This window comes from Sceloporus undulatus, chromosome 1, assembly GCF_019175285.1.
Source record: "Sceloporus undulatus isolate JIND9_A2432 ecotype Alabama chromosome 1, SceUnd_v1.1, whole genome shotgun sequence".
Taxonomy (NCBI): domain Eukaryota; kingdom Metazoa; phylum Chordata; class Lepidosauria; order Squamata; family Phrynosomatidae; genus Sceloporus; species Sceloporus undulatus.
Window position 1 is genome coordinate 92,894,713 of NC_056522.1, and position 26,302 is coordinate 92,921,014.

Sequence of the window (26,302 nt, forward strand, 5' to 3'; positions counted from 1 at the left end):
ATTCTTGTGAGGCTTGGGTGCAGAGCATTGCTTCTGTGGTTTGGAGCAACACCATTTTAGGACTGGAGCAAGGAGTTAGAGCATATCCAATTGGGGGGCAAAGTAGTGTCCTCTTTTCCACACTGGCCTTTGCCACAAGGCTGACACACAAAAGGCTGTTTGAGGGTATTTGGGGACAAAAAGCATTCTTAATTTTAATTTTTTGTAGAGGGTTCAGTGTGTGGGGGTGATTTGCAGTGTGTGAGGGGAGTGTGTCCCTTCAACATCTATGGAGTAGGGATAATACAGACTCCTAGCCTCCTGCAATTGCTCACTCTTGCTCTGTATCAAAAATAGAGCTTGGAAATGTTACTTCATCGGACTGCAACTCTTACAGTTCTCCAGCCAGCAAGATCAGTGGTTTTTCTATATTCTGGCAAAAACAGTCTATGTAGTCCGAATCTGTGATGAGGGGTATTCCGCCATACCCCAAAGCTTCTGCTAAGAAGAATTTGGCCAGTTGTAATAATATTGGGACATGCAGATCAACAAAGATCATTATACTTACCACCATTCCCCCTCCCACAAATGTTTTGAACTGTTGCATGATTAGGTGACGTTTTAAGCCCCAGACAGCACTGTCCAGGTCATCCCTTTTGGTTAGGATCAGATCTAAAATGGCTGATCCCCTTGTTGCCTTTTCCACCTTTTGGACAATGAAACTGTCTTCCAGGCAACTGAGGCATTTGCTAGACCTTAATGTTTTGGCTGAGTTTGATTTCCAACAAATATTATCAGAATAGTTGAAATCTCCCATCACTATAAATCTCTCCTATATGAGACAGTGGTCATCTGTTCTAGAAAGGCATCATCCAATTCCTCCGTCTGACTCGGGGTCTGTACTAGACTTCCATAGTAACATCCCTGTTGTTTGCCTCCCCTTTAATTTTTATCCAGATGCTCACCAACAGCCAGCCTGTATAGACATATTGCTGAATGGAACATATCACTGAGCATACAATCACATTAATGGAAACGGATCTATGCTGCTGGGTCTATGACGAGATTATCATACAAGCATCACAGGGCCGGCATCCTTGGGCAACTGCTGGGGCCCCAGCTCCTTATCAGTACCTACCAGTAATGACTAAACTTATTTTTGCATTTATTATGCACTGATCAATCCCAAGCAAGTAGACCTAGCAACCACTTCCCACAATACCCTAGAAAATGCACTATAGTCCCATGGGGAATTAACATGGTGGCTAGACCCAGAAGCTGCCTGCTAGGAATGATAAACTGAGAAGGGTCTCTCTGGAAAAATGTCTTGCCAAGTTCCCCATCAAATATGGACCTCAACCCCCTGACTTTGCAACCAAATTTCAGGCTGAAATTTCCCTTGCTTGGCAGTAAAGTACTAGGTCTATTTTCAGTTTCAAAGAGAACATTAATGAACCAAAAGAGGCCATGTTTCCTAGGACCAAAATGAAATACAATACAGGACTGAGGGTTTCACCGTTTCTCTCTTTCATGTTCTTGGTATTGTAAAAAACAAACAAACAAAATCAAATCAAATAAAAAATGCTTGTTGGACTCCCAGAAGTAACTAGCTGGCCAGTATGTGAACAGAACGCTGGACTTTCCAGATTTTTGGAGCCATCTAACAGAATTCTTATGTTGCAAACAGGGTCAGCTATGACAGATTTCAATAATATTAAGGTGCTCAGACTGAATTCTTCACTCACTTTCCCCTCCCACAGACAATATAGGTGAATAGTACTTTTGAATCTCCCTTGATAACCCTTTATCTGGAAGACATGGGTCCAAAATGTACTGCAGAAAAATAATCCAGTTTGACACTGCTTTAACTGCCCTGTCTCTCGGTGATAGGGAATCCTGGAAATTGGTAGTTTATTGTGGCACTAGACATCTCTGACAGAGAAGGCTAAATGTTTCACAAAACTACAGTTCCCACATTGAGTTAGGGCAGTTAACTGGATTATTTCTGCAGTGTGTTCTGGACCATGGTAGGTGGCCTCATTCTGTCAAGGTGGTCAGGCCTATTGGACTGATACCTCAACTATTGTAATAAGATACAATAAAAGAAATCTTCAAATAATTTATTTATTCTTTCCTTGCCACCTTCAGTTACACATTTACCCAGAGGTATATTTTTGACAGGGTGAGGGATTGAAATAAGATGTAAATTATCATACTAACAATGTGCAAAGTTCAAATTACACTTTTGAAATAGTATAAATATTTTAACACATCTTCACATTAATTCACAAAATTATATATAGGAAGTTCACCATCAAAGGAGACAGACACTGAAACTTTTGGACAAAGGAGAAGAGAGGATTAATGATGGATATTTTCCTAAAGTTGTGTAAAAACACAAAGAGGAACAAACATGCTTGTTCTTTTTCCACAAATAACAGTCAAAGGAGAAGTAAGAGATTCATGAGCAGGCAGGGATAGAAAAGGAGATTTAGACCACTGCTCCAAATCTGTGCTCTTTAAGGGATTTTAGACTTCAGCTCCAAAAAGTCTCAGCCATGTTGGGCAATAGTCTGGGATTCTGGGAGCTGAAGTCCAAAATCTCTTAAAGGGCAGTTTGAGAACCATTGATTTAGACTGTTGATTCAGACTCCCAGTACCATTCTAGTATTTTGTTTGATACATTATTTGCATCAGGCAAATAGTAAGGAGGGATAATGGGGGCAGAGTTCAACATCAGCTGGAAGAAGCTTCCAAACGCAATGAAAATGGGTTTGTGTACGAGCTTTCCTACAATATTAGGTCTGATTCTCTCACAAGCCATTCGCAGCAGCAGTCAAATATCATGAAGGTGGAAGAGCTGCTGCCAGCTACTCCACTTTACCAGCTCCTGCCTGCCTTGTGAAGCTCACTAAGTGATCACAAACAGCAAATGCAGAAGCTTATAATCTAAATTCCACAAAGAGCAGGGTAGCTCAGCTATAATGCTAGACAAGAGAAGAAAGCGGCTTGGAGGACCCCTGGTACATTCTTTGGCAAATCACAGCATAAAATATACAGTGACTTGTTTAGGATGCCTGTCCAGAAGACTCTCTACCCCTAATGTATACCCCTGATCTCTGTAAGCTTCCCTTCTGTGCCATGTATGATGTCCATGAAAGATTTATGATACCAATGATATAAATAGTATCTAAAGCAATTAAATACAGAATCTCTATTAGTTAAGTTTCTCTACCTACTCTGATTGCTCTTCCATTTTCAGATGCTTGGAAGTTAAGTGAGACAGACCCAATTTCTTTCATATTTCTAAATTATTACAGTCTATGTGCTATACCCTCAGACACAACCAAAACATCAAATGTGCAAAGACTGACCAGCACTGGTGGACAAAGCTGTAGTTGATTATAACTCTTGTTGTATGCACATAAAGCTCTGGTTTAGAAAAGGTAAAGACAAAAAAAAATTAAAAAGCGGGGTGGGGGTGGGGGAGGGGAGAAAATTAAAACCCGCAACTTGCTAATGTTCTCGTTCCATCTTTGACCTCCATCAAATCTCTTCTCACCCAGAGATCAGTGTTTTGAAGAGTCAATCAGCCCCAAGCCGTGTGGCAGCTGTCATAGAAAAGCTCTTCATCTCAAACCTTTAGGTTTCCCTGTAATTTGGCATTCAGGCAGGGTGAATGAGAGGTACTGTCCAAAACGGCCCAGGCTCTACATATCTCCTATGACAGTAAGTACATTGAGCATAGAACAGAATCCAAACAGCTCTGGTCAACAAATATCTGTTGTCAAGTGTTCCACATAAACATCCTGTCATAGTCATCTGCACTGAAAACAAACTGCTTTTCTGTCCTGGTATATATAAGTCTGGACTATGTGTTCTCCTCTGTGTCACAAATGGGTATCCATGCGTCCCCAAACACATTCATCTCTGTGTGTGTTTACATCCGTCTACTTAGCTTATTCAGCTTATTATTTTGTCTGGCAAATCACACATTCCTTCCACAGGCAGTGAAGAAAGCCAGGTGACAGCAGGACAATTAAGGGTTTTGGACATAGCACCATTTCCTCTTCTTTTTGTTGTTGATTCCTTTAGAAAGACAAGAGCCATTGTGTTTATTCCTTCTTACTATCCATAGATCTGTTTGAACTGGTAGCACTCATTGCAGTACCCGTGGCATTTGCTGTTGCCATAGTGATCACAGGCGGGAGCTCGGCAGCGCTGTTTAGGGAGTTCGTCTGTGGAATGGTCTCCCCGAGGTGCCCCAGACTGTGCCCGCTGGTTGGCTCGCAGGCAATGCTGGCACAGTTCCTCACTCCTAGTGGTTAAATGGTTCCTACAAGAAGCTGTGGCACACCTGCCCTTCTGGGAGCTTGAGGTCGTCTGGTGTAACTCTCTGTGTTGTCCTATTCGCTGGAAACATTAAAAGAAGATTGTCATTACAGCAGCATATTTAGACTTTTATTTGATTCTGTGTGGGCTTTTACTACCTTTAATCATGTTACAGTACAGAGGGGTTGGGAAACGAAAGGGTTGCCTACGGTTAAAACTGCAGTTGCTGGTTCTTCTTCCTCATCATTTAAGAACTAGACTGATTTGTAATTACACTGTGCAAGCAGCTATGCTGAATAGGATAGAAACTATTACAGCCCTTAGAACTCACAGGCTATTTCTTTGCCCTCACAAAAGAAAAACAGAAACACAGATACACAAATATGCATACAAGAGCTAGTGTGGTATTGCAGTTAGAGTGTCAGATTTGGAGATTCAGCTTTAAGTTGTTGCTATACTGTATTATTCTTGGTTTCACAGTCTACCAGATATTATTGAAGGGAATTGTGGACTATCAATGTTTTGAAGACTACCCAAGAATCTAGGAATCAATGGGAAATGGTTAGCAAATGTGGTACATTCCAAGCAATGTGACTTTTTTTTTTATAATTGTGCTACTGTGATGTTATCTACGTTTGTTATTGCTGTTGTTGTAATGATGATGATACATCATGACTGTACATAGTGCTGTTAAAAAACAAAACAATTAAAACAGATATCCTTGCCAAATGGATATACAAGGTAATAAAAGCAAGGAAATATAGGGGAAGGTAAGAAATGATACAAAAATATGAATAGTTCAGATTCACATAATCTGAATACTGTATACAAAACTGTTTAATAATACTAGACAATTAAAAGTCCCCACTGAGCTGTTGGGTTGGTCACCCACAATCAGCCTGATCTATGTCACAGGACTGCTATGAGGAGGAAGTGGAGAGGAAAAGAGCTTTGCATGCCACCTGGAAACTACTAGATGAATGACAGGATATAAATGTAAGTAATTTAGAAAGAGATGGGAGAGAAGATGGTAGTAATAGTAGCATTTTCTTTAAAATTCAGATGGCTACAAAATGCACAATGAATTATGGCACTGTAATATTGATTAGGTTTTTAAAGAATTTAGTGTCTGATTTATCTAAAATTCAGGTTTTCCAGTTTGTGAATAAATCAAATCTCTCTTTTTTCACTACAACCCTCCTCCCCCACTGCATAAAGTTATATATACTTCTTAAGCTCTTTATCATGGCAGGACATCCACCACTAATGGGGTGATTCACCAATTAGTTGAATGTAAAATCCAAACCATTCTGGAAACCATTCCTTTGATGTTTTCTGCAGGATTTGGATGTGTCATTAATCTGGCAATGATAATGTTTTTTCTGTCTTTAAAGAACGGTGATGGTCCAGCATATTATATCAACCTCCAGAATCCCAGGCAATAAACTAAGCATCTTAAAGGGACTGTAACTATACTTTTAATGAATGTATTATGGATTTTCTAGGAAGGAATGTAGAATTGAAATGAGTTCCATATGTTTACTAACTTCTGACTGTCTCACTAGTTGGTCTTCTGTCCTTCTGGCTTCCCGGAGCCGCTTGCTCTGTGCTTCAATAAAACATTTCTGGCAGTATCCCTCAAGCATTGTGCTTCCTATAGTGTCACACTCTCGACCCAGGCAGGAAACAGTGTTCTGGTATACGGCAGCAGAGGTTCCAGAGTGCCCCAAGGCAGGAGACCTTCTGTGATGAAGCAGTGAGGCATCTATGGCAACAGAATGGAAAGAAAATGTTCACATCAAATCTCTGAAGACACTTTAAATGTTAAACACACAAAGAAAAAAAAACCCTGCCAAGTTGTTTTTCTTCCTCCTCTTGGAGCATCCTTTCTAAATATGTATATTAATGGCAGTGCTGGGGGAGGGAGGAGTTAGATGATTTAAAAAAAAATCAATTAAAGGTTCTTATACTTTTTACAAGTGATGGTACAAAGTAAATGCACAGAATGGGAGACAATCCTAAGTAGCAACAAATGTCAATTCATTATCAAACTACCTAAAGGTTCTGTAGTACAATGACATACACTAAGCATGCAAGTGCCAGGCATCTCCAATAAGGCTGAGAAAGTCTCACGCAAAAACCTGAACAGATACTGTCAGTCAAGCCTAGACAAACAGTGAGCTGGACAGGCCAATGTTTTGACTCTGTGGTATGACTGCTTTCTATGAACAAATGTATAAATCCTTGCTTTTCTGGCATTAAAATTCCCTGTCCTGAACTATGGCCAGAACTTTCTACTCAATTCTTTACCCACCCCAGACCATCTCCATCAGTCTAAACCCAAATCAGGCAATCTACCCCTGGAAGCTCAAATAGGTCTGGTGTTCACTGCCAAGGCTAAGCAGTTATGTCCTGGCTTGCCACACAGGACCTGCTCATGACCTAAATGCATGGGAGGGGGACATTCTGTGAACTTAAAATTGACTCTTTTGCTTGAGTGTGATTTCAGAAAACTATCTGAGAAGCACGTGTGCCTGGATAACAAAATGAATGCCTGATAATGCAAAAACATGGGTGGTTTGGTGCTCTCCTGTGCACCACAGCAAAATTTGAAAAAGTTCCAAGAATTTTTGACATTATAATAAATGACTAATACAGCTGAAGTGTTTCTGCGGTGGTTTTTTGGGCCACCATGTGACACACACCAATGCTTCAAACAGTACTGTTTGCTCTATTTGCATCTGTCTTTTCCCTTGCAAATTCAGAGTCAGCAGAAGTACCTTCTGCCTTAATTTCCACCCCCAGCAGCTTGGTTACCATGTTCCTTGGCAAGAATGAGCAAGACTAAACAGCATTCACTTACTCACCTTTATTTTCCCGGTACTCAAAATAACACAGTGTGCAAAAGCCTTCATTCTGAGGAGTTCCAAAAAAGCTGCATCCAGGCTTTCTGCATTTACTACTCCCCCTCCTCTTTTCTGCTCTTTGGGACTGAGCATGTGGCAGTGGCTCGATCACACTGCTACTGGTAACAGTGTGGTGTGAACTTGGCAAAAAGCTTTGTGAGAGATGGGTAGGATCAGACGTGGACCTCTGATGGCCTGGCAACGTGGCACTCGGGCTGGTATTCAACAACCGGTCTGTAGTCCTTTTGAAACAAGTGCTGCACATGCCATTGAAAGTCCTATTGGTGTCCTTGAGGCAGAAAGTACAGGTCACACAGTCCAAATGCCTCGTGTCATCTGGGCTTTTGCAAGGATTCAGCTCTGTCGAGTTATAGCAGCGTTCACAGAGCCCATTATATTGCACATTCAGGGTGAAAGGGCAGCCTGGAGTCCTACACTTCATGGCAGTGGTTTCACTGTACAGAAAAAGACTTGGGGCTGTCGGGGGTGCAGAGCGAGGGCCTGTCTCAGGATTTTCACATGTCTGTGCAGCAAGCTCACGACATTCACCCTTTGGTGAACCAGATCTATTTGCCCAGGGTTTCTCACCCCCTATCCTCAAATTCTGCCCCTTTGTATTACTCCCCTGCTGTTTCCGTTCAAAACACTCGTGGCAGTAGGGCTGGGTGCTAACGGACATATAGAAAGGGCAATGGGGAGTTTCGCATTTTGCCTCTACGAGGGACAGCTGAGACAGGTGCAATTGAAGCCGGTCCCTTGTGCCTGCTTCCCTTCCAGTAGCTTCAGTGTTCTCTTGCCACCTCTTGTACTCATGCTGCACCAGCTGAAAATAATCTTCCACTAGATTAATCTCTTTAGGCAAGTTGCCATCATCCAACCTGCGAAGGAAAGCAAAACAAAACCCCAAAGTGTTATCAAAGGATGGAGAAAAGGCCACAAACCTACAGAATCTGAGAGGAAACAGAAAAGCAGGAATGACTGAAATCTTATAACCATCATAAAAAGCAGCCCAAACTGGTTTTGACAATTAAGATGCAGGGTAATGCTACATGATGTATAGAAACTGAACAGAAATGTGTGGGATTTGGTGGGAAAGGGAACAGTTGAATGTACAAGCATTCTGGAGCAGGAAGTAGATGTTTTTGTTCACTCATGAACATAAATGAATACAGAAGACTTTTCTTCCAAGTATTATCATAACTTTCCTGTATATTTACAATGTTCTGCATAGGGCCTTTGGGACCACAGGGTACCTGACAGAAGGTGACCTCATCTGCCTTCTCTAGCCCTTTGTTGGCAAAGGAGCTGACCTCCTCTCTTATTCAAGCCAACTGAAAATTTCTCCATTCACCTTAGAATGGCTGATTCTAGCAATGTCTCCCTGGCAAAATTTCCTTGGAGGAATGGAACATACATCATAATGACAAATAATACATTTTTCTGAAAATGTATTTTACTGGCTTCCTACTGAGCCACTGAAAGAAATTTGCTAGTTCTGATTCCTCAGGCCATGCTAGATATTGGTGGGTTACAGACCGCCCGTTTGGGGCGGGCTGCACCCGCCCCTTTCCCTGGTGTATCGGGGCCTCAGCTGCCAGACCGGCAGCCTCCGAGGCCCCGATCCGCCGCTTTGCAGGCTGCGGGGAAGCGGCAAAAGGCTGCTTCCCCGCAGCCTGAAAAGGGGTGTCATTGGGGCTTCAAGCGGCGGGGAGGAGGAGAAAGAGGCCACTTGGCCCCTTTTTCCCTTGCTTCGCTGGGCGCAGCTGTCTGAAGGCTGCGCCCAGCGACGCAAAGCGGCACCGCAAACCAGGAAGGAGCTCCGAAACAGAGCTCCTTCCTGCTCCGCCCTGGCGCGGAGCGAGGACATCACGTCCCGCCCCGCCGCCCTGTATAGAGGCGGCGCGGTCGTGACGTCCTCATGTCGGCAGCCATGTGGAACGGCCGCTGCCATTTTGTGCGCACAGAGCGCTCACTAGGGTTAGGGGGGTGCAGAAAGCACCGGCCCTTTCTAACCCTAGTACGTGCTCTGCGCGTACTTTCCTGCCCGTTTGTAACGTGCTCTTGTTGTGTATTTTGTTCTTATATGATACTAGGCATCTTTGAATTCCATGGGACCAAGTGTTACACTGAATACAGAGAACACACTCCCAGAGTGGATTACTGTTCCCCCAGCTAGCCTGGTTACTGATTTGGAAAGGGCTCCTGGAAATGAGAAGCTGAATGCATGACTTAAGAAGAAACCTTAACACCAATTTACAATGTTGAATGAGGAGAAGAATCAGACTCACTTTGCTGTGTTAATTATATGTGTTGTTCCAGGGTTCCAGCCTTGCACAGGAATTTCTATCATCATCAGATAGTCTCTCAGCAGCTTCTCTTTTTCCCTTTCTTCAGAGTCTGTGAGAAAGTGCACTTTCAAGTCTTCAAACTTGCCCTTTTCACAAGTGACCAATGGGACCGCCCGAATCTCTATCAATGGAAGAGAGAGGGAAAAGATCACTGCTGTGAATCAAATAGGACTGACAGGGACATAATACAGCAGAGAGCACCAGTAAGCATCTGAATTGTATAATCCTCATCAATAAACATCCATGACTAAAAGCAAAGGACTGATCATGAGACTAGACTGGAATAATCAAATAGTAAAGGGTAATGGCATAAAATGAGATGGGCAACCCCATTCAAGGTAAGCACCTATAAAGTTTATGTGGCTCAGGTCCAGATTATGTGAAGAACTGTATACTCACTTACAAACCTACCCATACATGTGATCTGCTGGGAAGGCACTTCTCTCTGTCTCACCATCCAGGTATATCTAGCAGAAACACGGGAGAGGGCCTTCTCAGTGACTGCCCCCAGGTTCTAGAGTTCCCTTCTCAGAGAAGTTAGACTGGCCTCTTCCCTACTTTCTGCCACAGACAAGTAAAGACTTTTCTGTTTCAACAGGCATTTCATGATTGATTGTATAAAGCCTGGCTCATCTAAATAATGTACTGGACTTTCCTATTTGTTGTGCTTGTGTGTGTGTGTGTGTGCGTGTGTGTTGCTTTTAATAGTTTATGTTTTAACTAATTTTAATTTTTCATTGTTTAATTTCTTTTAAACTTTTCTATTTTGTGAATTTTTAACTATGCGTTTTTTAATCTGTTGTAAACTGCTCTGAGTCCTGATCTGGGAAAAGGGTGGGTAGTGATGATGATATATCTGATTGTCTATTTCATATATTTGACCATTTGACCAAAGTACATTTATGGGCTGCTTGTTTGGATGGAAAAAGGAGCAGGACAGTGTCAGTACAGTACAAAATATGGTGGTGAGGTCTGGAGACTGACCTGGGCCACTGTCCTTCAGAACAATCAGTGGTGTGAAGTGCATGCTGTCATAGGCCAGGACGATGGGATAACGGTAACACTCTTCCGCTGGCCAATGGAGAGGCAAGTAAATCCCACCAATGTTCAGAGGAGAAAAGCTTGAACCTGACTGAAGGCTTCGAAGCATCTTATCTGTTTCAAGTGAAAGAAAAAAAAGTTTAATGTATTACAAGACTTCCACCAACATCAGAAACAGGGAAATACCTGTGCTTTAATTTCTTAATTATAATTATGTGGCTCTCCGGATATTTGTTGGGCTACCATTTCCAACATTCCTCACCACTTACTATACTGTCTAGAGTTGCTGAAATATACAGTCCAGCAACATCTGGAAAATCGCATGTTCCCTCTCCTGTATGTAAGCAGATAAATAACTTACTGTGAGAAAATATAAAAGCTAGCAGAATTGGGACAAAAAACAAAGCCAAGCTTTCACAAGCCAGGCCAACAACGAATTTTGTACTGAATAGTATTTTGTTTTTTAAGTTGGAGTTACAGTTTGCCCAAGTAACTGCCACATTTAGTGGGAAGGACTTCAGGGAAATTAGGTGATTTTAGCAAAGGGATCTGAGGAGTCCTCTGTTCCCATTAACAGAAGGCACTGATCAAGATATTACTTCCATTTCTACCACACTAAAGCAGCTTCTGGACTCTCTTTTCACTTGGAAGTGGGGTTCTGCACTAGTATTGTGTTAACCAATGGGTGCGATCCTTCCTGTATAACTATTAACAGTTGTGAACATGCCTGACTCACCAAATCTGTGTGTGGTATAATAATAAGGCAGGATAAAATATATAAATCCCCCCCCCTTCAAGCATACCCATTATGTGATTAGCAACTCTATCAGCAGAATATCTAGCATGAATTATGCAGATAATACAACTCCCCCCATTATGCATATAACAATCATATCAGCAGATTGTCTGCCATCATGCAATTAACAATCAAATCAGCAGAATGTCTGCCAAGGTGGGTAGGCTCTTCCCATGATCTGAAACTCCAATGCAACAGCATCCCAGAATACAAGGAGAGCCAATATGCATTTAGCTTTCTTCCCAACTGACCACATTCCTCTAACACACTGATATTGGAGAAAGGAACTGGTGGAAATCCTGTCTTGCCCTTCCAGTTATTACAATGGGATGTTAAAAGTTTCTCTTTACAGTCGGCCCTCCATATAATGGATTTAACCATCCTTCCTTCTTCGTCCTTCTTTCAAATCTTCTGCCCGGGCTTGGCTTTAGGGGCAGTGTCTGCTGCCTGCTCAGCCAGGCCTGGAGCTCCAGTCTTGGAGCTCCCTCTCCAGGCTGAGCACCCAGGATGGAGCCTCTGGGCTCTGAGACCAAGCCCTGGCACTGGCCTCAGTTCCCTCCAGCCAACTAGGTTCTGAGGGAGCCGGGGCTGGGGCCGGGGCTTGGGGTCCAGAGGCTCCGTCCCCAGTGCCGGGCCTGGTGACAGGTGCTCTGAGATGCTCAAGTCTCAGCCCCAGCCCCAGCTGACTGGGAGCCAGACTCTGCCTCCACACCTAAGCTGGGGCAGAAGATGCAAAGGAAGGAAGGAGGAGGGAGGGAGGGAGGGAAGGAAGGAAGGAGGGAGAGAAGAAAGGAAGGGAAGGAGGGAGGAAGTGAGCAAGGGATTTTTGTTCACAATGGCAGCATGGCTGCGTGCACGCTACCATTGGGGACAATGAGGGCTTGCCATCTGTGGATGTTCAAATGCATGGATGGCAAGTCCATGATAAGGAGGGCCCACTATATATGAATTCCTACCTGCCACAACGATGATTGGCCGTCTTAAGATGTTAACAAGGACAAATATGTGTATTTCTTCCAAAGACTTATACTGGAGGCCCTGTTGGGCAACTGAAGTTTCTGCTGATGCCATCTTGATGAGATTCTCCCATTCATCCTCCCAGTTCTAATGGAAAACAACAAGAAGATACAGTTCACCTGCTGTAACCACAGATTCTTTAGCCACAGATTCAAGCATCCACTGCTTGAAACATTTTAAATATATATATAAATTCCAAAGAGTAAACCTTGATCTTGCCACTTTTTATATTTTTATATAAGGGGTACCATTTTACTATCTAATGTATTTAACGGAACTCAAACATCCATGGATTTTGGTATCCACAGTGGGTCCTGGAACCAAATCCCAGAGGATAACAAGGCCCCACTGTACATAAAGCTCTGGAAGCTAGTTGTCCCAAATCACTCCTTCTCAGTTTGGCCTGTTTTCTAGTGGACAAACACTTCCAACATCCCTGTAACTGTAAAGCTTTCCATGGCCTCCAATGTGGGCATGCCAGCAGCAGTCCTCTCCACCAGGGAAAGGCACCTCTGCCCTCTCCTACCTGTGCCCTACCATAGAACTAGCTTGCTATGGATGTTTAGGATTGTCCATTTAATCATCTGATGAATACATATGACCTCAAAACTGAAGGGAAGAGAGAAAGAGAATTACATATCTTTTTAATAAATTTCTCTTGCTTGCCTGGTCTCCCAAGATGTAATTTTAGTTCCTCACCAGTGGGTAAGCAAGTGGTTGCTTGCATTCCTGCAATTTCAAGACTAGGAAGCCACTCTGCTGCCTGCACTGCTAGTCTTACTTCTGTAAATCTGTTGTGGGAGGATGAGTCTACAGTCCACCTGGGCTGTGGTTAGTGAGCAGAAGAGGGACCCAGACTCAGACAGGACATTTCTCTTTTCAAACAGGGTGTTCTTGCATAAGAAAGTTGAAAACAGAAAGGAATCCCTACTTAGTGGGATGGAACAGTGCATGTTCCTGAGAAACAGAACGCCTGTCTGTCTGTTGTTCTTGTGTGGTAGCAGCTTTCCCAAGAGTGCCTCTTCATAATAGGCAGAGGCATGCCAATGTTCTGGAAATGTGGGTGGTCCGTGGAAATAACCCATCTCAGATGAGGTTACTTAATTTGGAAACTCCACAGTAGTGAAACTCTTTGTTGATAAATTGGGCAATTCAGTCAAGTTAAGGGACTAACATGCTTCAATAAGTTGAGAACCCTGCAATTTTACTTTGTTATGTATGCCCCCACAATCCTCTTCCATTATGTGTATAATTATGCACAGGAAATCATGATCAACTCAAGTATACCAATTTTGTGAAACATTACATACATCTGCCATGCTTACCCTTGTATCATAGCAGAGGCCTGTTGCCACAAATTCCTGTGATTTTAGAGTCTCCCGTTGCCAACGCAGTTTAAAGTTTCGTGTATCAACTTCCTTGAGAACACTAAATAGTGCTTTTCTCAGGAGCAGGTCAACATCTTGGACACCCCACATGTACTGGGATGCAGCATGCATGAGGCAATTTCCATCACCTACAGAGGAATTGAAAAAATATTTAATAACAAAATAAACATTAATAAATGCAGAATGGATTGTGTATATACTTTGATTCAGATTCTTCAAAATTAAGAATCCAGTGCTGTGCATACTGTATTGGCAATGCTTTGGTAGTTCCTCTGATTCAAGCCCTGGATTTTTTTTTATTTTTATTTTTTTGCCAAGGAAATAACTTCCAATCAATTGCTGAGGGTTGACATGATTAACCTGAGAGTTACATTATTCACCCCAGAGGAGTTACAGAAAAGAGGAAATAAAAACCAATTTATAAGAAATTGTCATAAATAAATTAGGTATCAGGAATATTGTTACCAAAATGAAAGGTTATTTTTGTTTCTGATAAGTAATCTATTCAGAATCTTTTCATGTTTGTCATTCCTATATATAACACACAAAAGTATCTAGCCCTTGTGGGAAATGTCCACAACAACATTGCAGTGAATACCCTAGTAATGGTTCCCCAAAACATCATGGCCTTTTCTATCCAGGAAGAAAGCACTCTAATGCTGAATACTTCCTAATGCCAACCTTGTTGGGAAGGGGATTCCTTAAACAAGATTCTGAAACATATTGCCTGGGATTGTTTGAAGGTAACACAAATGAGGAGAATTACTGCGGTAAGATAGAAGCCTTGCCTTAAACTCTGCAGGAGGCACACAACAACAACAGCTGCAACAACAGTGGGAAAACAATACTCTTATCTTTTGGTAAGAAATTAGGAACCTCTTTTCTTTCTTGGCAAAGAAGTTGCCATGAAGGGATGAACTCCATCTACTGCTCCTATTTGTTTCAGCAAAAAAGGGAAGGAACTAAAGATCATGTATTGTATATTATTTAAATATATGTATGCAAGACTTTGGTGCAAACATTTTCATGAGAATATATACAATAAGGCAGTTGCAGTCAGGGGAAGAATTTTATCCTGTTCATATGTTCACCTTCCAAAGGTCCACAAAGCAAAGGTCTTTTTTTCATGAGGTGGGGTGGAATTTTCCCATTGAAACTTTTCCATGAAAAGGGCACTGCCAAGTATGGGTAAAAATCTTTTCCTGGTTTATTGCATTCTTGTATTCAGTAAGGAAAGAGCCAGCATGGTAGTGGTTTGAGTTTTGGATTAGGACATTGCAAAATCACAGAAATCTACTGGGTGATCTTAGGCAAGTCATAGTCTCTGAGCCTCAAAAGAAGAGAAGAACAAATTGCCTCTACACACATTATACCAAGAAGACCCTGTGATTTCATGCCTTAGGGTTGCCATAAGTCAAAATGACTTAAAGGCACACAACAACAACAAAGAAAAAATATCAAAAATTAACTCTGCACTAACTGAGATGATGAGAGTTTTATACAATTTTCAGGAGTTTTCTGTGAAAAAGTCACAAAAGATAGACAAAATCTTAAGAATCTTTGCATCCCGTTGTCTGTGCAAAAAACATTGTTTGACACGTAAATACCCCCCCCCAACCCTGCACAAAATTATTTTTACACAATGTTTTTTCACAAAAAGTCCTGAGATGTGGGAAAAATCAGGAGGCAATAGACCATTTTCATGATGGTGAGTCAATACGCTCTCTCAGTCAAGATAACAACATTGGCAAGAATTCGTCTCATATCTGCTTTGAACCCATTTTGGCCCAGCCCTCAATTGTGGTCTTTCTTTTTCTTGTCATATCAAGCAAGGTATGAATTCCACCAGTGTCAAAATCTAAACATTTTCTATAGGGGAGGTATTCACTGCTAAGTTCTTTTTTTTTTTCAATACAGCAAATCTGAAAACATATTTACAGTAGTAATGTATATTGGGTTTTTCCTCATGTAATCTTAACACAAACACACACACACACTCTTAAACGCAAGTCTAATGCCATTCATCGAAGGACTGATTTACAGTCCCCAGGCTTAGCAAAAGATACATTTATGGCATACAACTAGGACAATAATTACATCCTGTAAAAATTTTCCCTTCGCGAAATCTAGAGCAAAGATAAGAAGTTTTTTTCCTCCTGTGTGTGCTTACTTTCAGTTCTTTATTGAGAACCACGAGCCCAAAATTCCCTAAGCAACACTTGGAATTCCCCAGTACAAAGCTATTCGACTTGCAATTGAGTAACAGCTATTGTACTTCTTGTTCTGAGGTATAGACATTTGAACTGTGAAGTACATACTGGACTTTCCAAGTGGGTGTGGTTAGGGTAAACTGGAATGCCTACTCATTAGACTAATGAAATTGCTACTCAGGAGAGGTTGGAATCTTTTAAAATTATTGTTTCCTTGAAACTTTTTGTTTTTAAAACCCAATAACTACATTCCTTCCTAATGTCCTCAAACATACATAAGATGTGTGCATGACCCTGAATTCCACTACAGCATGTAAGTTTGTGCCCCCTCCAAGATTTCTTTAAAACTTTAAAGATTCATTAAATAAATGAACAGATAAATGATTTATTTCTTGACTTTCAAAATGGATAGAGATTATAAGATGCCCTGACATCCTCCGGGGTTTGGTTCAACGATCTTCCGTAGATACCAAAATCCATGGATGCTTAAGTCCCATTAAATACAATGGCACAGTAAAATCATGTTCCTTATATAAAACGGCAAAATCAAGATTTGCTGTTTAAAATAGTTATTTTTTGGAACATTTTCAATCTGTGGATGGTTGAATCCATGATTTTAAAAAAATGGATAAGGAGGGTCAACTGTACAGCCAAATTTTGTTTTGTTGGCTATGCACAAATTGCTTCTAAATGTTTGTTTACTAGTATATTTGGTCTTCTGCAGCCACAGGTTCTGCATCCATGGATAGCTTGAAAATATTCAAAAAGATAGATTTTGCCATTTTATATAAGGGACACCATTTTACTGCGCCATTGTATATCATAGGACTTGAATATCTGTGGATCTGCAGGGAATCCTGGAACCAAATCCCACTGTATCTACAACACAAATTGTCTTTTCATGGGTACTCAGAATGCTTCATATCAGAGGAGAGCAAAGCAGAGCCCTCAAGATGTTTTTAGACAACAATTTCCAGGAGCCCCAGCCAGCACAGCCAATGGTGAGGAATTGCAGTCCAACAACTCTCTTCACGTGCATCTAGAATTCTCCCATACACTGCATCCTCCCTGTCCTTTCCCAAGGCCTCCAGATCCAACTGCTCCATATGTGCCACAACATGGCCATCCACTGCCACTTATGTGAAGAAGCCTCAAGGGATCTGGAGAAAGAGAAAGATTCACCACAATGCCAATAGTAACCTCTCCCAACTGGGTGCTCCCAGATGGATTGGATAAACATTTGCACCATTTCCTTACTGGTTGAGGATATTGGGAGTTCTAGTGTAATGCATCTGGAGGGTGCCTGACTGGGGAAGATAGGCTGCTTGAAAATCCTTTCTATGTTCACCATGTTGCATGCACAGAAGTGGAAAAAAAAGATGACTCATGCAGTTTATTTTGCAAATTTTCTATTCTACTTTTGGAAAAAAAAAAAAAACCTCAAATGAAATATAAGTTCTGAAATGACCTGGGGTGGGGGGCGACACTGAGGCTAAGAACCATGTAGCCCAAGAGGACTCCAGGAAAGCCATCCATGGATTCAGTAAAGTACTGTAGAAGGAAACATATATAACAGTGGCTTCTGAAAGTTTGACCAAGTCAGCCAAAGGAAAGAACAAAATGTAGCACATTTGCCCCGTACAAACACAATTTGTTGGTTCTAACCTTTGACTGAAAAGTGAGGCCTTCTTAACTACTTGTACTGCAATCTCAAAACCTGCTGCTGACCACAAGTGACCCATCCATTCATGAGAGGTCATGGCACACTGTTTGAGATGTAATGGTATACATGTGTGTACATATGCTTCTTTTCGCTTCCTCTTGCACCACTGCGCATAATGATTTATTTTATTTTATTTATTCATGTCCATGCTGATTACACACAATGAGTAAGTTTAGCATAATTTGGAAGAAAGGTGATGCATGCATTATGAAGCAGTACTTGTTGGTCGCTACAGACATTACAGGAAGTACCCAAATGAGGATATGTGAGCAATGAACAGAACTTCTTTCTATACTTCTGATGTTACAACTGAAGCAGCATTGCACATGGTGTATTCCTGATGTGCACTTAGCTTATGTTTCTTCTTGCAGAAATGGGCTAATAGTAGCTTCAATTGGACTCTCTTTATTACATAGGAAATGTGACCCAGTGTTTTAAAACAAACTATACAGCTGAGAACAACTAGGCACAGGAGGGCTCTAGTGAAGATATCTGTCAATACACTGTAAAGAGGTTGATCATTAAGAAGATACCAACTAATATTCCTAGCATTGACATGTTACTCTTTGGAACTACATCTCCCATAATCTCCACCTAACAAGGCCAGTGGCTATTGCCTAATACGCTCAAGCGTGAGGTCAATTTAGAGCAAAGAATAATAATAAAAAATTGTTAACCCCTGGTAGGGGGGGGGGGGGGGGGGGGGGCACAAAAATGTTGGTGGGTTCCATGTGGCTTGTGGGCTGCAGTTTGGCCACCCCTGGCTTAAGTCAAAAATAGATTGATGCACTTATGTAAGTATCTATCACATAATTATCATTTCATGATTACCACCATGGCGAATGGTTTAAAGCAGTCTTGATATGATGTTCATAAATTATGCATGGGTCACTGTCTCTTAGGCTCATTTTTAAAAAATACACCAGTTTCCAGAAAGACAGCCAGCATTGTATTATTTTATTTTTATTTATTTTATTTACGGATCTCTTCCGGCAGGCCTTTCCTGAATAGGAAAACCCCGGCCATAGAAATGGAGTTATTCACACTCTTGTCCTCGCCCATTTGGAAAGACATGGTTGTTAACTTTAGAATATTTTAAATATGATCTGTTTAACAGATTATTTTAATTATTGCTTGTTTAATTGTTATTTTAGGGGGGAGGGTACTGTGGGTGTATATACTTGAAGTATTGTTGTTGAATTTTTATTTAAGCCTCTCTGATTGTGTATAACAGAGAAGTGGGATAGAAATAATAATAACAACAACAACAACAACAATAATAATAATTGTGCTCCAAAATGAATAAATAAAGCATGGTGGTGTGAACATCTGACTAAAGGTTGAGTCTGTTTTATCTGAAATGCATGGGATCAGAAGGGTCCTGTTTTTCAGATTTTTTTTAATTTTTAATTTAATTTAATTTAATTTTTTTATTTTTAATTTTATTTTATTTTATTTGCATTTTGAAATACTTCCATTTGCATTTATGCATGTAACAAGATATTTTGGAGATGGGAACCAAAGTTTAAACACAAAATACACATAGTCCAAAGGCAATTTTATACAATATTTAAAAAATAATTTTGTGCATGAAACAAACTTTATGTGCATTGAAAGCAAAGTTTTGGTTTTTGGAGTATTTCTTATTTTGGGATTCTGGATCAGGGGACTCAACCCTTATCTTAAATAATTAAGCATTTGTGTGAAAAGAAGAGCTAACATTAAGAACCTATTAGTTCAATCTCCTCATTAAATTAAGACAACTTGGATTGTACAAAGTGACATTATAAGAAATGATGGAAGAAATGCAGTCTCACCATAATGGACACTAACACTTCTATCTGGAAGAGCATAACACTGAGAATGATGTTTACTTATATAACCCCTTTGATTATTACAATATACCGAGCTCAGGTGAATATTTTGTTGTTGTTGTATGCCTTCAAGTCGTTTCCAATTTATGTTGACCCTAATGCTAATCTATCATGAGGTTTTCTTGGCAAGATTTGTTCAGAGAAGGTTTGATATTGCTTTCCTCTGAGGCTGAGGGCATGTGACTTGCCCAAGATCACACAGTGTGTAAACTTTTGTTTTTGCTTAGAACATCACTGTAGACATGAGTGTCTGTAAATGTGACCTACAACACATGAGAGCCAAACATTCAAACACTAGATTTCTAGTATATAGATCTGTTAAATTTAATATGATTCGGGCCATCAGGTACACAATTCAACTTTTTTTAAAAAAGAGGAGGAGGAATAAAAATAGCAATGATAACTAAGCAGGATTAACTCACTAGTTTAATAAATAAGGCATATCATATTATTTTGTCCTGCCAAGAAAAAAATAAAAATAAAAGATGCCTGACTCACCATTTGTCTTCAATGGCATAAGTTTTTTAACTTCTCGACACCAGTTCAGCTTCCGCTGACGTTCTAGGGAGGTCTGGGTTGTTTGATCAATAAGAGCTTTTTGAAGAAGCCCTTGGAACTGTGGACAAAACTGACACATTCTAAACATCTCTATGGTATATCTATGCATTGTCTTGAAATGATGGATTATCCCATTGGTACACTTGACGAGGTCTTCAGGCATTCTCTCCCTTATCTTCACAGCCTTCAACATGTTGCTCAAATATAAAGCTTGAGGAATAACTTGTGAACCAGCCATTTTTTCAGAAGAAACCTAAGAAAAGAAACATCAGTAAAACAAGGTGAGAAACATTCCTCTTCAAATATGACACAGTACGTTTTATTCATGGTTTACTTTGCAGGAATTAGTTTTGCCAAGAGTTCTTTCCAATAGGAGTAAAGCAAACTTCCAGCAACATCTGAGATATCAATGTTTTATAAATTATCAATTTATATGTCTGATTTACAAATTGTAAGCCACTCTGATAGCCTTGGCTGAAGAGCGGGGTATAAATTATTATTATTATTATTATTATTATTATTTTGGCCTGTGTTATAAATGGGAAGCAAAGAGGCACCTGCTACTGGAAAAGAAATCTGCATCCAAGAAGTGTCCTTCAGATTACTGCAGCATGCCAGTTCACAAGGTGTGTGATGAACAGTGCAGAATTGGAGACCCAAGATTACTCAGCTGGGTCTATTTAGACTACAAAGAATTCCCTCTTATCTTAGAATTTCCCCCCATGCATTTTTCCATTCTATAATTCCCTTATGATCAGACTGACTAGTGACTTGGGGATTTTTCTCTTTCTCTTTGCAAGAGGCAAATGGTACGGCTTGTTTTTTTTTTTAAACTATGTTTAATTAAAACAGGCAGTGTAAGACTACTCAAAGCATGGTCTGGGTAACATGGGTAATAAAGTTCGAATTCCCACTCTGCCATGCAAACCTGTTGGTTGACCTTACACAAGTCACACTTTCCGAGCCACAGACAAAGCCACTGAACAAGCCTTGCCAGGAAAACCCCATGATATGGTTAAAATCTCATGCTTGCTCCCTGTAGCTCTCAAAACAGAACAGAGAATGTGTCTAAAACAGAGATGAAGAATGTATGGTGCTCCAGATGTTGCTGGACTGCATCTCAGGCTCTCTTGGAAGCACAGCCAACAATGAAGGATGATGGGGCTTGAAGTCCAACAATATCTAGATGGTCACACTTTCTTCATCCCTGCTGGAAAAAGATGGGTTGTTTTTTCTGTCTCTTCCCCAACCTCCATTTTGTTATCTCTTCTCCTACTCACTTGAACTGAGCCCCCCCCCCCCCCGGAAAGATTAAAAGCAGCAAGATTATATGTAATGAATAAAGTATTTCCTTAATTTACGTCTGTTCTGAGTAAGGAATTACACAAGGACTTTTAAAAAATCATACACTGAAACAGGATCTAAAGAATAACGGAACAGAAGGCAGGTGAAAATGAGGACTGCTTGTCTTAAAAACTAAAAATATCAAAAATATCAAAGTGTTGCAAATTGCTAAACCAAAACAAACAAACTCTGGTAAAACAAACACAAATTGATCCCTAATAATACATTGCAATCCAATTCTAAACATATCAGTAAGACAGGTTTCATCTACAGGAAAAAAAAATCCAATTAATTATGGGTGGAATGGAAGAGAGAAACCTATATGATCAATAAGCTTTGATTACAGCATGATAAAATAGGCACAATCCATCTAAAGCTAATCTCTGGGTCCCCAATGACTTCACTGGAAAAGTTAAGCATGTGACAACCAGAGTACAAATGCTTAACATTAGTTTCAAGGTTGGAAAACCCTTTGCGGTTTTCAAAAATATTTATATTTATTAAAATTCTTACTCTATTAGTAGTAAGAATATTTAAAAACCCCACAATAATTTAAGATAGGTGTCTGATTCTGCAAGTACATAATACAAAAAGACAATTTTGAGTCAGTGGGAAACTTTGTGTGAATAAGAAATGATTACATCAATAGCACACATGTATGCTTAAGCCTACAACTGGTTGTTTCCAGTGTTAAGTAATAATAGACTATCCAATGTAGCAAATTCAATCAGAAAGCAGATTAAAGTTCCTATTCTGCCAAGAGACATCTCTTCTCCTTACAGCAATTTGTTCCATACATGGGAACAGATGGCTAAAGGGAGAGAACAGGCTGGCCCAGCTCCATCAGGGCTAGCCTGAAGAAAGAGGCTCCTCCCTTCTTAACTGTCATCCTTCGGCATATGAGGGAGAGAACAGGCTGGCCCAGCTCCATCAGGGCTAGCCTGAAGAAATAGGCTCCTCCCTCCATAACTGTCATCTTTCGGCCTATGAGGCAGAGAATAGGTTAGCCCAGCTCTATCAGGGTTAGCCTGAAGAAAGAGGCTCCTCCCCCCATAACTGTCGTCTTTCGGCCTATGAGGGAGAGAATAGGCTGGCCCAGCTCCACCAGGGTTAGGCTGAAGAAGAAGAGCCCTCCCTCCAGTCCATCTGCCTTGGTCCAGGCCTCAGAGGGAGAGAAGAACTGCTGGACCTGATCCCCTCCCCCCCTCACCATTCCCTTCTCCTTTTTAGATTGTAAGCCTGAGAGCAGGGAACCGTCTATTATCCCCTCTGTTGTAAGCCGCCCGGATTCCCAGTGATTGGATGGCATATAAATAAATCCTATTATTATTATTATTATTATTATTATTATTATTATTATACCAGAAGGTATCAAACAAGCCACAGTGCCTAAATAACTTGAAGGCACCAGATCCCTTCTGATCTTGGGAGCTAAGCAAGGTCAGCCCTACTTGGATAGGAGACTGTCAACAAATATCCGGTGTTGTAGGCTGCATTTCATAGGAAGGATCTAGCAAAAACATCTGTGTATTCATTGATTAAGAAAACCATATGAAATTCATGGGCTCTCCATAAATCAACAGGCAATTTGAAAACATGCACACACATGAGCACACACGCACACACACACACACAAAATGCAGGTCATCCTTATTCAAGAGTAAGTCCCGCTAATTTCAGAAGAGTATGCTTATGTTTTCAGCAAGTGAATTTTATTATTTTGCAGTCCATCATCCTGTGCATGTAAATCTCACAATCAAAGATGCTCTAAAAACCATTGCTTTTATATTATTTGCCAAATCATCCTTTGAGAAGAATATGAAAATACAAAATATTTGTTGTTTTCAAGCTTTTTCTTCCAACCACACCAAGACAGAGCAGGGCTAGTATTGGCCAGAGTTTTCAGTCTCTCAACTAGCCATTCTAGGAGTGCTTCCAGAGGAACATGTTGTTCATATTAACCAGGGCAGGGCCCATACTTCTCTGTTAAAAGAGCTCCACTGGATGCCAGTTTGTTTCCAGGGGCAATTTAAAGTGCTGGTTATAACCTATAAACCTCTTTATGGCCCAGGACCAGGGTACTTGGCAGACCTTATCTTGCTATATATCTTGCCCAGGCCCTAAGATGCTCCTCTTTCAGTCCTGCTGGTGTTGCAAGCATGGTTGGTGGGGATGTGAGAGAAAACCCTCTGAAACTCCCGTCCCAAGGAAGCCTTCTTGTTTTTCCACTGGCAGACAAAACACTTTTTATTTGATGGGCTTTTAGAACAGAAAGTTTTAAAATAATGGACAAGTGTGCTGTACTGTTCCTAGGCTGTATTGTTTCAATTGCTTTTTATCTTTTAATGGTGTTTTATCTTTTTCAAGTGTACTTCTAAATCATTTAATATTGGCAATAGTTTAATGTACTCTAACGTTCATACTTTTTTTTGTTTTCAAGTTTAAATACTAAATTTACTTGAGTTCCAATCTTCAGAAAAAGGCAGAACAGACATAAACAAACAAACAAACAAAAGCAGCAATAGGGGTTGCTATGAACAGCACAAGGGCAGGACAGCTGTCAACCCTAGTTCTAACACATTGTGATGCCTCCCCACAACTTTCACAGATATCCAAGGAGAGATAAACAGGAAAATTATTAATCTGGTTGTTCATTGTATTTCCTGCTATTGTTTTTAAAAAAAAAATGGAGAGAGGAGAAGAGTAGAGTGATTTTATGCATGCCTACTCAGGAAAATTTCACAGAGTTCAATGGGGTTTATTGCTGCTGTGTGTCTTAAGTTGTAAGGCAAGCCTATTGCAGGGTTTCTTGGCAATGTGTGTTCAGAAGTGGTTTGCTTTTGCCTACCTCTGAGCCAAAGAAAGGATCACTTGCCAAAGGTCACTCAGTGGGTTTCCATGGCCGAGCGGGGATTCAAACCCTGGTCTCCAGAGTTGTAGTTCAACGCTCAAAGTTACTCCTGGTAGTTTTCTTAATGCAGTACACTAGCAAATTTATATCTTCATCTGCTCCCCTCTTTAACAACTGTATAATTTCTTGAACTGAACTGTACTAAAGATGTAAGGCTGAAATTTTATGCCAACGTATGCAAGGTCTTGACCCTTTTGCTCAGGAATACTTCCTCAAATGTATCTCCATTCATTGTGCAAAATGAAGTTCCGCTTTTTAATAACTATTCACATCATGTTTACTTTTTCATACCATATAGCCAGATCCCAGAGATATTATAGATTTCCCAGATGGAATGTGACTTCTGTCCAAGGGTTTATTCACACTATATATTGCACTATGGTTCCACTTTAATTTCCACGGTGCCCTTCAATGGAATCCTAGGATTTGAAGTACAGTATAGGAAGAAGTACTTAGAATTCTCAGCCAAAGAGTTCCCCAAAATTACAAACCCCAGGATTCACAGGAGGTTTCCATAACAGTTAAACTAAAGTGCTAGAACTGTGCAGTGTAAAAAGAATCCTATTAAATGTGTCTAAGAGGTGTAGGAAAATGGCCTCCAAGCACTATTTTCTAAAGTGGAGCTGTTGTTGCTGCTGTTGTTGTGTGCCTTCAAATTGTTTCCAATTTATAGTGACCCTAAGGTGAACCTATCATGAGGTTGGTTTTTTTTGGAAGATTTTTTCAGAGGAGTGTTTGCTACTGCCTTCCTCTGAGGCTGAGAGCATGTGACTTGTCCAATGGCACTCAGTGGGTTTTATGGCCAAGCCAGGAATTGAACACTTGTATCCAGACTCCTAATCCAACACTCAAATCACTATGCCACAAACAGCTATAGCTGCAGCTTATTCTCTTCATGTACGTGTGTGAGACACTGTCAGGACTCCTTTCCACTGTGCCATTTCCATTCTCATGCTGCAAAAAACCTCTGGAGGAAAGCAGCTTGTAAATTACCAGATGCCTATTTCTATAATGCTGGAAATGCTCCAGCATGTTTACCTGAGACCCAGCTTGCCAAACAACTCCTGAGGAGTGCTGGGCCATGCATTTTGCATGCAAAGGATTCCAAGTTCAGTTACAGGGCTATCTCAGGGACGTAGCCAAGGGGGGGGGGGTTCCATTCCCCCCCCCTTCCATTAGAAAAATGAATGGTGTGTGCTGCTGCGCCGCCACACTCAAGCCTCATAATGGTGGCACTTAGTCTGGACCCTCCCTTCCCAAAATCCTAGCTACGTCCCTGGCTATCTCCAGGTCAAATTACGGTAAGAATGAACTGGGAGAGCCACTGCTGGTGAGCGCATCGCAGCCTACCCCGAACTGGTGCCCTCCAGATTCTTCAGACTTCATCTCCAATTATCCTGAGTCAACATGGATACAATACTTCCAGGGCATGAAGGGGAAGAGGGCTGGCACACAACACTGAGCTACACAGACTCAACTAATGATTCCCCTATCTGACCACTGCTCAAGCCATTTTCCTTTGTGGAATACAGCAGCCTCCATTTTCAACCCTTGCTCTGTACAAGAAATAGTTTTTTCTCCCTGCCTGGGACCATCCCCAACACAAACATCTGGAAACCCATTCACATGTCTGTTTTGGCCCATCAACCAGACCTAGGTAGTGGACAAACTGAGCCTGAAGGCCAAATGCTCCACCAGCTATTTTTATGCCTCCCACCAGGGTTCCCACAGCTGTGTTGGTGGTAGCATTTCCATTTCCTCATATGTAAACAAGTCACATGTGGGAGGTGTACGCGCGCCACTTGTTTGTAAGGAGAATTGGGCTTCCAGAACACCCCAGAAGACTTTCTTATCTTAAAAATGAATCCCCTATAA

At 41.0% G+C, this 26,302-nt stretch overlaps 1 protein-coding gene across 2 annotated transcripts in view; it reads right to left on the bottom strand.

Moving 5' to 3' along the window:
* Positions 1 to 2,087: 2,087 nt before the first annotated feature.
* TNFAIP3 (TNF alpha induced protein 3) overlaps positions 2,088 to 26,302 on the bottom strand; it is a 29,186-nt gene continuing 4,971 nt past the window's right edge. Inside the window, exons 2-10 of one of the 2 annotated variants that reach the window (XM_042444867.1) lie at positions 24,719 to 24,846; positions 20,113 to 20,425; positions 13,745 to 13,935; positions 12,359 to 12,506; positions 10,550 to 10,720; positions 9,506 to 9,686; positions 7,179 to 8,095; positions 5,859 to 6,076; positions 2,088 to 4,392 (exon numbers count right to left, since the gene is read on the bottom strand). In XM_042444867.1, the coding sequence (XP_042300801.1) occupies positions 4,108 to 4,392; positions 5,859 to 6,076; positions 7,179 to 8,095; positions 9,506 to 9,686; positions 10,550 to 10,720; positions 12,359 to 12,506; positions 13,745 to 13,935; positions 20,113 to 20,425; positions 24,719 to 24,721 (2,427 nt within the window). In that variant the 5' untranslated portion in view covers positions 24,722 to 24,846 and the 3' untranslated portion in view covers positions 2,088 to 4,107. The remainder of the gene's footprint in view (positions 4,393 to 5,858; positions 6,077 to 7,178; positions 8,096 to 9,505; positions 9,687 to 10,549; positions 10,721 to 12,358; positions 12,507 to 13,744; positions 13,936 to 20,112; positions 20,426 to 24,718; positions 24,847 to 26,302) is intronic. The other variant, XM_042444868.1, reaches the window with a different exon arrangement.